Source organism: Myodes glareolus, chromosome 2, assembly GCF_982192425.1.
Source record: "Myodes glareolus chromosome 2, mMyoGla1.1, whole genome shotgun sequence".
Taxonomy (NCBI): domain Eukaryota; kingdom Metazoa; phylum Chordata; class Mammalia; order Rodentia; family Cricetidae; genus Myodes; species Myodes glareolus.
Genome location: NC_142027.1, coordinates 95,319,604 through 95,333,037, shown reverse-complemented (window position 1 = coordinate 95,333,037; position 13,434 = coordinate 95,319,604). Strand labels below are relative to the sequence as shown.

General features: G+C 45.3%; 1 protein-coding gene across 3 annotated transcripts in view; it reads right to left on the bottom strand.

Annotated features, from left to right (window-relative positions):
- The window catches only part of Pkp2 (plakophilin 2), a 55,049-nt gene extending 42,722 nt beyond the window's left edge, over positions 1 to 12,327 (bottom strand). The window contains exons 1-3 of one of the 3 annotated variants that reach the window (XM_048452440.3): positions 11,978 to 12,327; positions 1,766 to 1,878; positions 870 to 1,441 (exon numbers count right to left, since the gene is read on the bottom strand). In XM_048452440.3, coding sequence (XP_048308397.2) covers positions 870 to 1,441; positions 1,766 to 1,878; positions 11,978 to 12,200 — 908 coding nt within the window. In that variant the 5' untranslated portion in view covers positions 12,201 to 12,327. Of the gene's footprint in view, positions 1 to 869; positions 1,442 to 1,765; positions 1,879 to 2,173; positions 2,199 to 9,579; positions 9,704 to 11,977 lie in introns of those variants that run through there. The other 2 variants (XM_085684901.2, XM_048452441.3) reach the window with 2 other exon arrangements.
- Between the last annotated feature and the right edge of the window lie 1,107 nt (positions 12,328 to 13,434).

Genomic DNA, 13,434 nt, shown 5'->3' with positions numbered 1-13,434 from the left:
GTGTCTAAGATTCACTTGTTGAATTTTCAGTTCTAAGAAATATAGAAATCGCTTTTCTAGAAAACTCCACATACAGTTTTTTACTTGATGATTTTTATAAAACCTTTCTCATTAGTCTGTCGTGGACAGGTGGTGAGTGCCTCCTCTAGCCCCAGACTGCCCAGCTGCACCAGCGCACTGCCCACCTGACTGGCACACTTCCATTCTTCTGGGAAGACAAACCCATAGTTTACTGTGCATCGAGTGTGAATTTCCAGCTGTTTCTGGGTAGTCCAGAGGATGCCCCACATATACACATATACAGAATACTGGGCGGGCATAAAGGTAGAGCCTGGAAAGGGACTGGCCAGGGTGAGATGGGAAACAATGGAGTAAGGCTGGAAGACGGTGTGCAGATGTGGGCGAGTGTCTCTGGGCTCAGCCAGGAGCTCTGAGGACTGTGCCATCGTTTGCTTCCTAGTCAGAGGAGTGAGTGCCTTCTTCTCCTTCCCAGAGGAAGCAAAACTTCCCTTCAGAAATCAGAGTTACCTCCTAGTCTCTAGAACTTGAGAATCTCAGGAAGTAACTATTCTTTGCAATATAATTAAATATTCTATTAAACCACACTGTCCATTAAGACAATTTCCTGACACAACCATGACTAGTGATTGTAGAATTTAAGCCACAAAAGATCCAGATAGCAAAATTAGTTATTACATCTCACTCTTCTTTCATGACACGTCTTTACAGTGTCTGCTATGGACCTGCCTTGCGCTCAGGGTGCTGAGAACAGAAGGATGAACTGGACGTTAGCAGAAAGCTAAAGGCTGGGGATACCAAGTTAATGCATAAACACAATGTAAAATGTGAGGCAGGTTCGGGAGGCTCACCCGAGCTGGACATCAGTGAAGGTGCTCCTCTCCCGACGTGCATCCCCGCTGCCCACTGCTGCCTGGCCCGCAGTAGGCAGCAACCTCCCTGGGTCCTGCAGGGTGCTGCGGACTGAGCTTCGGGGCCAGGAAGAGCGGGCGGCTCTGCTTTGCGCGCCCAGAGTCCGAGCCTGGCTCACGCGGACGGTCTCTTCCAGCAGGCTGCCTGCGCTGTGGCTGGTGCCTGGAGGATGGGGAGGCATCGTGGGACTGAGTGGACCATTGTCGAAGACAGCATCGCTGAACGACCCGCTCACGGGTGGCCTGCGGACTGTGCCCGCCTGGCGAAGGCTCAGGATCTCTGAGCGTGCATAGCGTGGCAGGGTAAGGCGCCCACCGGGCACCTGGCCCTGGCTCCGCCAGGCAAACTGGTATTCACTGTGGGCATAGCGACTCCTTTCCGGGCTGCTATTTGGGGAAATCTCAAGTCTCCTCAGAGGTTGCCTCCAGGACCTCTCCTCCACTGACTTCTGGGAACTGTATTGTGCTGTCCCTCTCCCCCAGCGGCTTCCGTAAGCGGCACTCATTCCAGACTGTAAGAGAGAAATAAAATTTAAATGAAGTGTAATAACCGATCTTAGAATTACAATTTAACACGCTGATTTCTTTGAGTAAGATGGAAGCCAGTTCCTTTGAATAATAAGTCAGTCCCTTTGGGTTGTCTTGAGTCATATTTATTTGTATTTAGGAATTAATACTGTCTAAACTTTTAAACTTTAAAGTCCCAGTTTTCCATAATGTTCACACAACTTTTCACAAAAACTGGGAAATGAGATGAACCACTTTAGGAGATAACCCTCACCGACAAAAAAACCCAACAAAGTCTGAAATGGTGTTCCTGACAATCTAATCCCCACCTTTAGCATGTCATAGTCCCTGGTGACAGGGGATCGCCTTCCAACAAAGTCATTCTCAACCAAGTGCAGTTTGTAGACATACTCAGGAACACTGCTGGTTCGGTGAAGATTCCCTGAAATTAAGATGATATTAAGATAATTTAGAACATAAATGTACCAATCAACAATTATTGAATGCATGACAAGCATCTAAGTTTATATCGAGGTGTTTATAAATGCTGGTTGAAAGTTGTCATTTGGAAATGACAAATGATCAAAGGTTATCAAAACATTTGCTGGGTGTTTCCAAGTGCCAGGAAGTGCAGGCTTGCAATTCTGAAGTCCTGATCTCTCTCTTTCTGAGTAGGGACAGCCAAAATGAGATCAAGCAAACTATAAAAGCCAGCCAATCAAACAAAAACCCCATACCAAAAAAGAAAAGCACGGAAAGTCCAAACCAGGATAGACCAGAGAGTTTCGAGAAAATCCAACACTGCTGCAATGCCGACAACTCCTGTGACTCAGTGCAGCACTAGAAAGCTGGGTTTCTAAGGCCAGCCCTAGTTCTGCTCCCAGAGTAGGAGCTCAGGAATTCTTTGCTGCTCCAAAGGCACAGGCAATGAATACATTCAAGTGCTGCTAGATAAGGGAGCCTGTGTAAACAGGCGGTGGGGTCAGTGTAGTCAAAGAGAACAAACACGCACCAACCAGTCTAAGGCCAGGTTAAGGTAGTCAGTCTCTTCGACAATGGCAGTGCCTGTGGAGTCAGGACACCAGCCAAGAAGCCCACAGAACTTCAGGGGAAGCCAGGCTGTGTGCTCGGCCAAGCGTGTCTTCCGCATCTCTGAGGACTGTGGGTCGAAGACAGTACTGTGTCCCTCTCCTGTCTCTTTAGCCTTTTCTTGTAGCTGTTGTGTAATCTCTCAAAGAAAAAAAATGACTTCTAAAATTTTAGTAATGTCTTTTTCTATTTTTTATTTTTGTCACACAGCCTTCTTTTACGTGAAGAAGAAAGACACTCAACTGCCCTGAGACTTGGAAGCCTCCAGGGAGCTGCTGAGGACAACAGAACACAGCAGTCCCTTTCATGTGACGGAAATGATGGCCGCACTGCCTAACAACGTGTTCCAATGTCACACTTTCAAAAGACTAATAATACAGTCACAGGTTACTCGGAGGAGAATGAAGCTTGTTACCAGAAAGCCAAACAGTTCGAATCCATTTGAATTCCACACTTGCATCTATTTCCTGATGGCAAGCATTTCGCCTAGTTCCTGAGGGGAGACATCTGCAGACTCCTAACTATCGCTTTCCAGACACTGAAGTATTGGTTAGCCAGAAAGCCTGATTCTAGGAAGCCTGCATTTTCCACGAGGCCTGGTGAGGGTCAGGCAGCAAGACAGGTCAGGGTGACCAGCTTCTCGCTCAGGGATTCACTGAAGCCTCTTGCCAGTGAAGGAGCAAGAACGCCAGCACGGCCAGCACTTGTAACTTCACTAGCAGGGAAAGGATGTCTATTAAACCTCTCAGGAAGTCCTGATGGCTTCTGGCTTTATCTTATCAGATCACAATCTATCCAGGGAATCTCTGGAGCCAGCCACTCAATTATAAACGGAGAATAGGGTGGGGTGGAGTGGGTAAAAGGTTTCTCAGCAACTTTTTGAGATAATAAATTCACAGAGTCACGAAAATGGCAGATGGGTACCGTTACAGAGCCGTGACTGTCCCTTGAGGAGCCTGCACCCGTGCCTGGGTGTGGCTCACTTCCGTTTCTAGGCTGTGAGGCAGCTGTTACACCTGAGCACCTCGCTTTCTCTCTTAACCTAATTCCCCGGCCAGGAGGGAAAACTCTTTCTTTTTTAAATCAAATCTCTAACTTTATTTCACATCTGGTATGCATGAATTTCTTTTTTGGGCTCAAGCCACAAACATTAGTTTGCCTTGTTATCAAGGTCCTCAAACCATTCTCCTGCCTTTCCCCTCATTCCCTGGTCCAGTCCACACTGCAGACTACCAGGAGACAGGTCCTGCTGACCTAGGATTAGAGACCAGCAGTACAGACACAGGGTAACACCGAGGCTTTGAGCCTTAAGAGTCTGAGAGAGATACAATGGAGAAAGCTTATATTCCTCCTGTATCCAAAGAAACAGAAACTTCCTATAGAGGCCGTGAGGGGCAAATAATTACTAATTAGCTGGTGGAGAGGAAATCAGATGTCTATTGCTATGATGAGACAGACACCATGACCAAAACAGCTTATGGAAAAGAGCATTTAATTGGAGGCTTGCTCACAGATTCAGACAATGAGCCCATGACCATCACGGTGGGGAGCATGGAGGCAGGTAGACACTGCAGCAGTAGCCGGGAGCTCTCATCTTAACTGTAAGATGGAGGTGGGGGGCGGTGTGGGATATTGAAAACCTCAAAGCCCACCCCCAGTGGCACACCTCCTCCAATAGGCCACACCTCCTAATCCTTCCTCCAAAACACTTCAAACAACTAGGGCATTCAAATATTAACTTAAGGGGGCCATTCTCATTCAAACAACCACACCAGATTTACTGTTTTGTTTTACAAAGTAACTTAGAGCTGGGTATGACAGAACACGCTCCCTGTTACTCAAGAGGCTGAGGTAGAAATAGTATTTGAAGTAATGACTTTAAGATAGAACAATATATGAGACTCTGCCTCAAAACAGCACCCAAATACGTGACAAAACTACATCTTGTTAATTTTATCTTCAAGCAAAGGACTAAGAACAACAATAAGTTATTGATTTGTTACCCAATGTCATCGCCGTTTCTATCGGCCACCCCTACCATCTGAAGTTGTTTTCTCTGGTGCTTTTTGGAACCACAGCTGGGAGGATTCATTTGGGATCTTAGCTATCTGCCTACTGTAGCTGCATTTTTCTCTAGACTCCACACAGAGATGGTATGGCATGGGCATGATGGCATGTGTCTGCAGGGTGAATTGGGAGGATTATTTGAGTTCAGAATTTACAGCTCATTCTGGCTCATCCAGAAAAATCTCACTTCAAAAGAAAAAAAAAAGAATCACTGTTGAGACATTAGTCTGAAGATGGAAGTAGCTTTCAATGAACTGCCTGAATTCTCTTAGGAATTAGGCATGGCGGCACATACTAGTAATCACAGTACTTGGAGGTAGAGGCAAAGACAAGCAGATCTGTGAGTTTGAGGCCAGGCTGTCTACACAGAGTGAGTTCATGGTCAGCTAGCACAAAAGACTGAAAACAAAGCAAAGCAAAACAAACAAACAAACAAACCCAACCCCCCAAAACAAGCAATTCTTTTCTTTCTTTCTTTTTTTTTTTTAGAGCTGGCTATATCCCTGTGGTAATGTAGCCACCGTCCCAACAGTTCCAGACACGCAGAACGTGGAGCAAGGGTGTCTCTTCCAGTCCAGGGGTTAGAGGCTAGCCTTGTGCAATATGGCAAGAGTCCACCGAAACCTTCACGTCCAAAAACAACAATTAGAATTCCTCGGTATGATTTAAATAAGGACTCTCAAGCCATTATACCTCTTAGCTTTTCATTGGCTAGGGCCAACAGCTTCTTTCTTCCTTCTTAAAATATATCTTATATGACAAATGCATTTCCACAAAAACATTGCATTTTTATGTTTATCCTTTGCTGAAACCTATGATTCACAATTATCAAATTCTTTAACTAGCACTCAAAATATCCATCTCCTCTGTACGGCAGAAGAGAGGACTGGGGAAGGCCACAGACAAAGCCATACGACTGGACTGAGTTAACCAGGCAAAGAGAAAGGGGAGGAGGGAACTGGGGAGGGGCGGAGTAAGAAGATAACTGTGTGTGACTGTTTGGTGAGGGGTGGGGTGGTGGTGACAGGAACGAAGGGTGAGAAGTTGCAGGCCTCACATCAGAGAACTTGGAATGCCACGCGGAACACAGATTCTTCTCCCGGAGATAGCAGCGCGACCCAAGGCATTTAAGAAACAACCAACGAGAATTTAAGAGTATTCACTTTGTAGCTGCCTGGGAAATATCGAGGCCTGATTAGAGCAGCCAGGGGTCCTTATCTCAAAGTGGACTTTTCCTTCTTGACATAAAGAATCAACTGCTCTTCTAACAGGCCCTAGCAGCCCGTGACAATTTAAATGCTCATGAGTTATTCCGCTCAGACATCCAAAATAGTCTACCTACACAGACTGCAAACCTGCAGGATTGCATGCTGACATCTGTTCCATGTTTCACCACACTGAAGCCAAAAACGTGAGGTCAGTGGTCACACATGTCCTTTGTGTGGACGGCAGGTGCCCAACGTCACTCCTCCTCTGTTTCTGGGTGTGTGGTGAAGATGGGAAGCTGCGTTCTACAAAAATGTACAGGGCTCGTGCTGAGTGATCAGGAAAGCTGATATCTTGTGGAGGTTGATTCTATATTTGGGTAATAATATATTTATTATTTTCTTATTTGTTATGACTTGTACATTCACCTATGGTCTTTTGGTTCTCTATGATGAAGTCATTTTACCTATCAAGAAAAATATTCATTAGTTTCTATCCTTCAATTTAAAAACTGGCACCCTGGGGGTTGGAGAGATGGCTCAGCAGTTAAGAGCATTGGTTGCTCTTCCAGAGAGAGCTGGGTTCAATTCCCAGCATCCACATGGCCGCTTACAACTGTCTGTAAGTCAAGTTCCAGGGGATCTGACATCCTCACACAGACATACATGCAGGTAAGCACCAAAGCACATAAAAATAAATAAATCTTTAAAAAAGTTTAAAAAAAATTCTTAGAAAAAAAAAAAAGGCGATCTGGGTTGAAGAGATGGCTCAGATGGTTGGCCTTTCAGAGAACCCAAGTTTGGTTATCAGCAGCCACATGGTAGTTCACAACTTTAACTTCAGTCTCAGAGAATCTGACGCCCCCTTCTGGCCTCCATCGGCACTGCACCCATCCACATGGTGCAGATTTTCATGCAGGCAAAACGTCCATACACATAAAAATTAACTTTAAAAAAAAATCTTACAGGAGTCAGTAAATTGATGTGATACTCAGTTCACAACCCCATATAATGCACATGTGTGAGATTCAGGACTCAAGGAAGTGATCAGTAAGCTGCTAGAGTGCAATGCATTTTCTTTGAAATTCTGGGAATAAAGAAATTATAGAATTTGGTTATAATTACTCAGGCCAACTAACATTATTATACTTAAAGGTATATTGTAGTAAGTATGTGCATTCCTTTTATAGTAATGGTAACCTGTGTTTTTTAAATGGGTAGACTGTTTCTAAACATTCCTTTAAGGCCTACATACTAAGCTGCCAACCAGATCTTTAAACACTTAAATTTGTAATTTCCAGTCCCAGACCCAATGTATAAAAGGCATACAGTAGATTTAAAGGCATACAGTAGATTTATGTTTCTATTATAAAAGGACTTTCTTTATACACTGCTTAATCTTAATTTAGTCAGTTAAAGGGAAGAGGTTACTCAGATACAAAGATTAAAAAGTTTCTGAATTTATGGCCTATAACCAATCTTGTTGATGCTATTTAGTTTTTCCTTCCCAAGAAGGAACATGGGACTCATGTGTAAATACATTTGGATACACAAACAAATTCTGCATTTATCTCAGGATTAAATAATTTGGCTATTTTGAAGATCATCTGAGCTGGAACCAAACACTCTTACTGTAGGTCACATTAATCAAGTCTGGGCTTTGAGTCCCATTACTTGTTATTAAGTTCCATATCAATATTAATGTTGAACCACTTGAAGATAAAATAAGCCTTATTTTAATATGAAAGAAAAAAGTTTTAAAGTTGATATCTAGGGTAGTTTGAAGAGGAATTGCCCTCATAGACTTTAACATTTGAGTGCCTGGCCCATAGGGAATGGCACTATTAGGAGGTGTGGCCTTATTGGAGTAGGTGTGGCCTTGTCAGAGGAAGCATGCCACTGTGGAGGTGAGCTTTGAGGTCTCATCCCATTCAAGCTACCCGCTTTGTGGCACAGTTGCTTCTGTGCCTGAGGATCAAAGTGTAGAACTCTTAGCTTCTTCTCGAGCACCATGCCTGCCTACACACCTCCATGCCCCACAGGATGATGACTTAATCCTCTGAAACTGTAAACAGGTCCCATCAAATGTTTTTCCTTATGAGTTGTGATCATGGTGTCTCTTCACAGCAATAGAAATTCTATCTAAGACAATATCCAAAAGAAAACAAGCCACCAATAGCTAGAATACTCAGTTGATTGGCCTTCGGTTCCCATGACTACAGGGCCCTGGGCGAGTAGGACTGCTGCAAACGCTTTCCTTTCAGGTAATTCCTGCGCTAAAGAGCAGTGCGTCGTTATAATCAGACTCTGTCGATTCTTACAGTCCCACCCTTTCTGAAGCATTTTTTCCAATTTCCAGCTCAGCATTTCACCTGCAAAAGGATATGTTCTTCCCATTCTAGGGGGGGAATCATTCTTTCTGACCACCATGTTGTTGGTATTGTTTTATTTAACAGAATATAAAAAGTTTGGAAAAAAAAACCAGAAAACCCTTACATAAAAATATTTTCCTGTACAAAATCTGCTAGAAGTGACTGAAAAAGTGTCCTATGGGCTCTATGAGGCTAACATGGACGTCACTACAGCCTGGGGTGTGAATGACACTCACAAGAGCATGACCACAGCCCTTCCAGGGCTTTTCCCCATTCCTGCGTCCTTCTACCTAGTAACTGACTAATCCTCTCTCCTGAATGAGTCATTCATGCAATGCCCTTTAGCAAAGGATTCCTACAGCATAACGCTTTATGCTATTTTATCTTTAGACAGTTTACCATTGATTTTACATTAAAATTGAATTTCGACTCCAGTTTAAAAAATCATTAAGAGCTTTTATTTCCCTCTGTGAAAGGGCAAGTCTATTATTGGCAACTAACTATGCCAGTTATGAAATAATCTCTCCTTGTGACAGCTCCCACTAACTGCCTTTGTTTTAGGAACATGGTTTTATGCTATAGCCTAGGCTTGCGTTGAACTCACAGAAATCCTCCTGCCTCAACCTCCTGAGTGCTGGGATCACAAGCATGAGCCCCCACACTTAGCTTTTGTTAACTGTACTGTTTGACATGTAGAATGAATTTGTCGTTCTCTCTCCAGAATGCACACTAATCGCCAATGCTGAAAGTAGCTACACCAGGAATCATAGAAGTAGACACGATGGGGGACATTTTTTATGGTGGATTTTCAAAGACCTTGTAACGTGAATTGGAATATTGTTCACTGTGTATTATAAGCATTACACACCACAACTTAAAATGGAAGTGTCTTCCTATTTAGGCACTCGAGAGAGAACAGCAATGTAATAAGTAAAATAGTATTTTACAGTTAAATATATTTCTCTTTCCCAATCTTAAATGTTTCGATTCTAACTTTTTAAAATTTGATACAATATATGGCTATTTTATAATGCAGCTACCTACCTTTGAACCTGGCCCCACCCAGGCTGATAAAACTGACTTCTAAATATTCAGGAGTTTGAAACGATACCAAAAGTCGGTGAGTGGCTCACAGTGGAAAAACAGCCGCTTGTAAGAAAGAGATGGAAGCTTAAAGAGCCTTACAAGGTATTAACTAAAATCTGCTACGTTTATCTCATCTCTTTCGCCAGACTATCTGCTGCCTCATCCTTCCTGGTATGTCAGCAATCCAGAACTCTCCTGAGCACTGGAGCTAAGAGCAAGCAGTAGCATCAGGGTCACTTTTTCCAGATCAGCCCTGTTCAGCCCTGGCTTGTGTTTCAGCAACAGGATGCAAATACAAGGAAACTATAAAAACAATGCAGCTACCTGGAGTCCCAAACCCTTCCAAAGCGCTTTCATTCAACACGAGAATCCCCTCACGCTGTTGTTCCACAGCACGTGGACGCTGGCTCCTTGAAGCAGACTTCTTCTTAAAGCAGGGGTCCGCTACCTTACCCGCGCCTAAGCTGCATTTCTGTGTGGGCTGCCAGAGAGCTGCTCTTGTAATCAAAAATAGTTCAAGGGCTTTTACTCCTTAGTTGGGAGAGCCACTTACTGGAGCAGAGGCACCAAGGCTGTGCCTTTTGTTCTACCATATCAACTCCATGAAATATTTGTGCTCTTCTATTCTAGAATGACACATCTCCAACTACTTCCCATGCACATTCGTAATTTTGAATCTCAAAAATTCCCGTTTCGGTGTAGGATCTCACAATTCCTCCAAAGAGATTTGCAAAATTATCTTCAACTTGGAGAAGTTAGCAGACTCCGTAACGCCCTTGCTAGTCCCTGGGTCTGCTCATTGCTTTTGATTCAGGGCTGCATTTCTATGTGTGTTTAACTCAGCACCTGAACAATGCCTTGCAAAAATAAACATATTCAGTGACATGGGCTGAATTCACCGAACAGCTCCTGTATGGTTTGGAGAGAGGAGAGAGCAGTTTTGTGGTGCTTAGACCAAACATCCTACAACTGTTGATGAACGCACGCCTCACACTTGACATGAATTGCCATATCTATCTCCTCTACCTTTCAATGCCATCAAAGGATATAAGGAAACGGAATACATGAGCTTGCAGACAACAGGTCATGATAGGTGCTTAGCAAACTCTGCTCCTTCTGCCTTTGGCTCCACACTGACCCCGCCATTTTTGACTAGTTGATGCTTGCTTGCTCTTCTGGGTTAGCTACTCTATGACAAGAGTAGAACTTTAATATGCACTGTGTTCCCTGAACAGAGGAGGCTGCTTTAGTCCAGTCTATCATTGGGCATGAGGGCACTCTGACTACAGTATGCAATGATACGCCTAGCCAAATACTGGCCTCACTATTCTAAAATCTTTAACCAGACTCCTAACCCTAAATTTTGGGTCTTCTCCCCAGGGACTAAGGCAGTTCTTTCTTAGGTGACCCTTCCCATCCTCTCAGAACTTCCTCAGTTTTACTGAGAGGAAAATGGGAAGGAGTCACAAGGAAGCGTAGGATCTGAAGAATCTCATTTTGTGTTAGTAAGCAAAACAATGTCATAACCAAGGATCAGTTTAAAACTCCAGGTTTCGGCGTTTAAATACCAGCTCTGCCACTTTCTTTCTGGAATCTGAGTATTATTTATTTGCTTAGTTTCCTTCAAGCTTGGCTCCCCCCCCAAAAAAAAAGAACCCCCAGTAGTTCATGCCTGTAATCCTAACATGGGAGGCAAAGTCAGGAAGTCTGAGATTGCATCTCAATAATAATAATAATAATAATAATAATAATAATAATAATAATAATAAAGAAAAAACCAAAAAAACTAGTTCATTTAAAAAAAAACATAAAATGCAAACCACAGCCTAATTAGGGGGCATTACAGGCACTCAGTTACATGAACTTACAATCATTAAACACCTCCTTATTTTTCTAATATGCAAACATCAACCGCCTTAACCTTTAGACAAACTGAAAAGAGTACATACAGCCTCCCGGACTCTACTGTTTGAAATCCACTCCTAATAGGAAGCACATTTGATAGAACCGCACTTCTGTCAACTAATCTGTGTACTAGAGTCAGATTTTTTTTTTTTTTTGAGAGCAGTCCTGTACCCACGCGCCCACGCGTCTGTTGGTGCCCGTGCTGGTATGTGGGTGTGAGGTGGGCAGGTGCGGCTGCCTTTAGCCCGGCCAAAGTCTCCTTCCTCCTTCATATGCTCTGGCAGGGAATTGGGGTTGTTCCCAGGCCCCAAATCGACTTGCCCAATTTGTTCACGTCCCAGACCAAGCGCGGCAGATACTAAGTGAGCGCTCTCAAGTATCTGGGTGAGGTAGCCCTGCCTCATTTTAGGATGCAGCAGCCGCAGGGCTTTCAAGGTTTCTTTCTAAAAAATATTTATAAAGAGTCGTGAACTCTAAAACATCTAAATAAAAGTCAAAAGGCGCTGCCTTGCAGAAGAACAATCGCGCACACCAAAAGTCTGCATACAATTTCCAAGTGCTTTCGGAACCCGGGGGCACGGACCCGGAGCGGGCGGCGAAGGGGGAAACGGACTGAATTCAGTAACACACGAATACGGTAGACCTGAACCACGGTGAAGGAGAAAGAGCGTTTGTTTCCGCGGAGACGATCGGCCGGCCAGGAGGCGCGGCGGGTCCTGAAAGGGACGGGGAGCAACAGGTAGGTGGGCGAGCGGGCGGACACGGGTCGCGCCGCCGGGAGCCGCGGGGCGCGCGTCGCGGGTGGGGCTCGACTCACCGCTGACCACAGAGCTCCTGCCCCGGCGGGCCAGGGTCTGCTGCACCTGCTCCTGGATTCGTTGGCTCCGGGCCGCCGTGTCGCCACGGCCGCTGCTGCCCACCAACCTCAGCCTGGCTTCGGAGGGCAGGGCCAGGCTGGAGCTATCCAGGTGTCCCAGGATCTGCTGGCCCAGCACCGTCCGGATGTAGCCACATTCGGCCAGGGAGCCCGGGACCGCCATCGCGTCGGCGAGGTGACCGGAGAGCGACTGCCAGGACCTGCCACCAGAGCCCCAGGGGCGTGGGGGACCTGCCGCAAGCCCCGCCCCGCTCCGCCCCGCCCCAACCAGGACCCGGGCCCGCAGGGGACAGGGGCGTGGCTCCCGCAAAGCAGGCGCACTCAGCCCGGGGCGAGCACGTCCTCCGAGGCCCCACGTACTCAGCGCTCAGCTCGCGAAGGATTGTGGGAGGAGCTGCCCTTAGGACAGGTGCAGCTGGGAACCTCGCCTCGTGGAGCGAGTAGCACATCCAGTTAATTAGGCTCAGTCACACTGTTCCAAAAGCTCACTGATGATGAAAAGTGTATGAAAGAAAAGTCGTCAAAAAGTCTTTTTTTATCCTTAGTGCAACTTCAGTCCGACGCGCTTTTTCGCACAGATGGAGTTCCAGAAACATATGTTCTTCCTCAGTGAAAGCCTCGGCTCGCTCTTGCAAATACACAAATTGTACCCAGTGCGCTCTTGTCCACCCACTTCCTTCTTAAGGAACATGCCCACACAGAGAAACTCCAATAAGAGGCTCAGCGAGGAGATGACTTTTAATATGCTTTTTAATAGCCCTTCTAACGTTGAGTAAGTGCTCTTTATGACAGGCTCTTTGTACGGGAACCCAGGGAAGAGGCCTCTGACAGTAAATCTTCCACAACTTGAGTTTATCATGCTATTAATTATGCTTCAAATGCAGTTGAGGAGTGAGAACTTAAGAGCTACGCACAACAGAAGGGTCCTTGACCTTAAAGTTGTTAACAACCGACGCCACTCCTCCTATCCTGGTACTTAGACTTGGGAGAGGAAAAGAACACCGTCAGTGTATGACATTGAGCGAGGTCTTCCCTTTGGTTGCTTGGGTTTGTACCTTTGTTGGAACGCAAGAGAACACAGTCTCTCTCCTCCCTGAGTTCCTAACCACACGATTCAAGTACAGGTATGCGGCTTCCTGTTTTATGTCAAGGGAATGAAGAGGAAAACCAGAGACTAGTCACCCTTTTCCCACAGGCCTCATGGTCGAAGGTCATGCACACGGACAGAGGAAGTAGGAGCTGTGAGGACAGCGAGTCTCGGAAAGAATCGGGCCAGTCTTCAGGTAAACAACTCCTGTAAAGCTCGGCTTGCCACCCAGGTGCAAATGTGCCATCGTGATGCTGAGATTTTTTACCGAAAGCAAAGAAGACAAGAATGAGTTTGGAGATTATAAAGG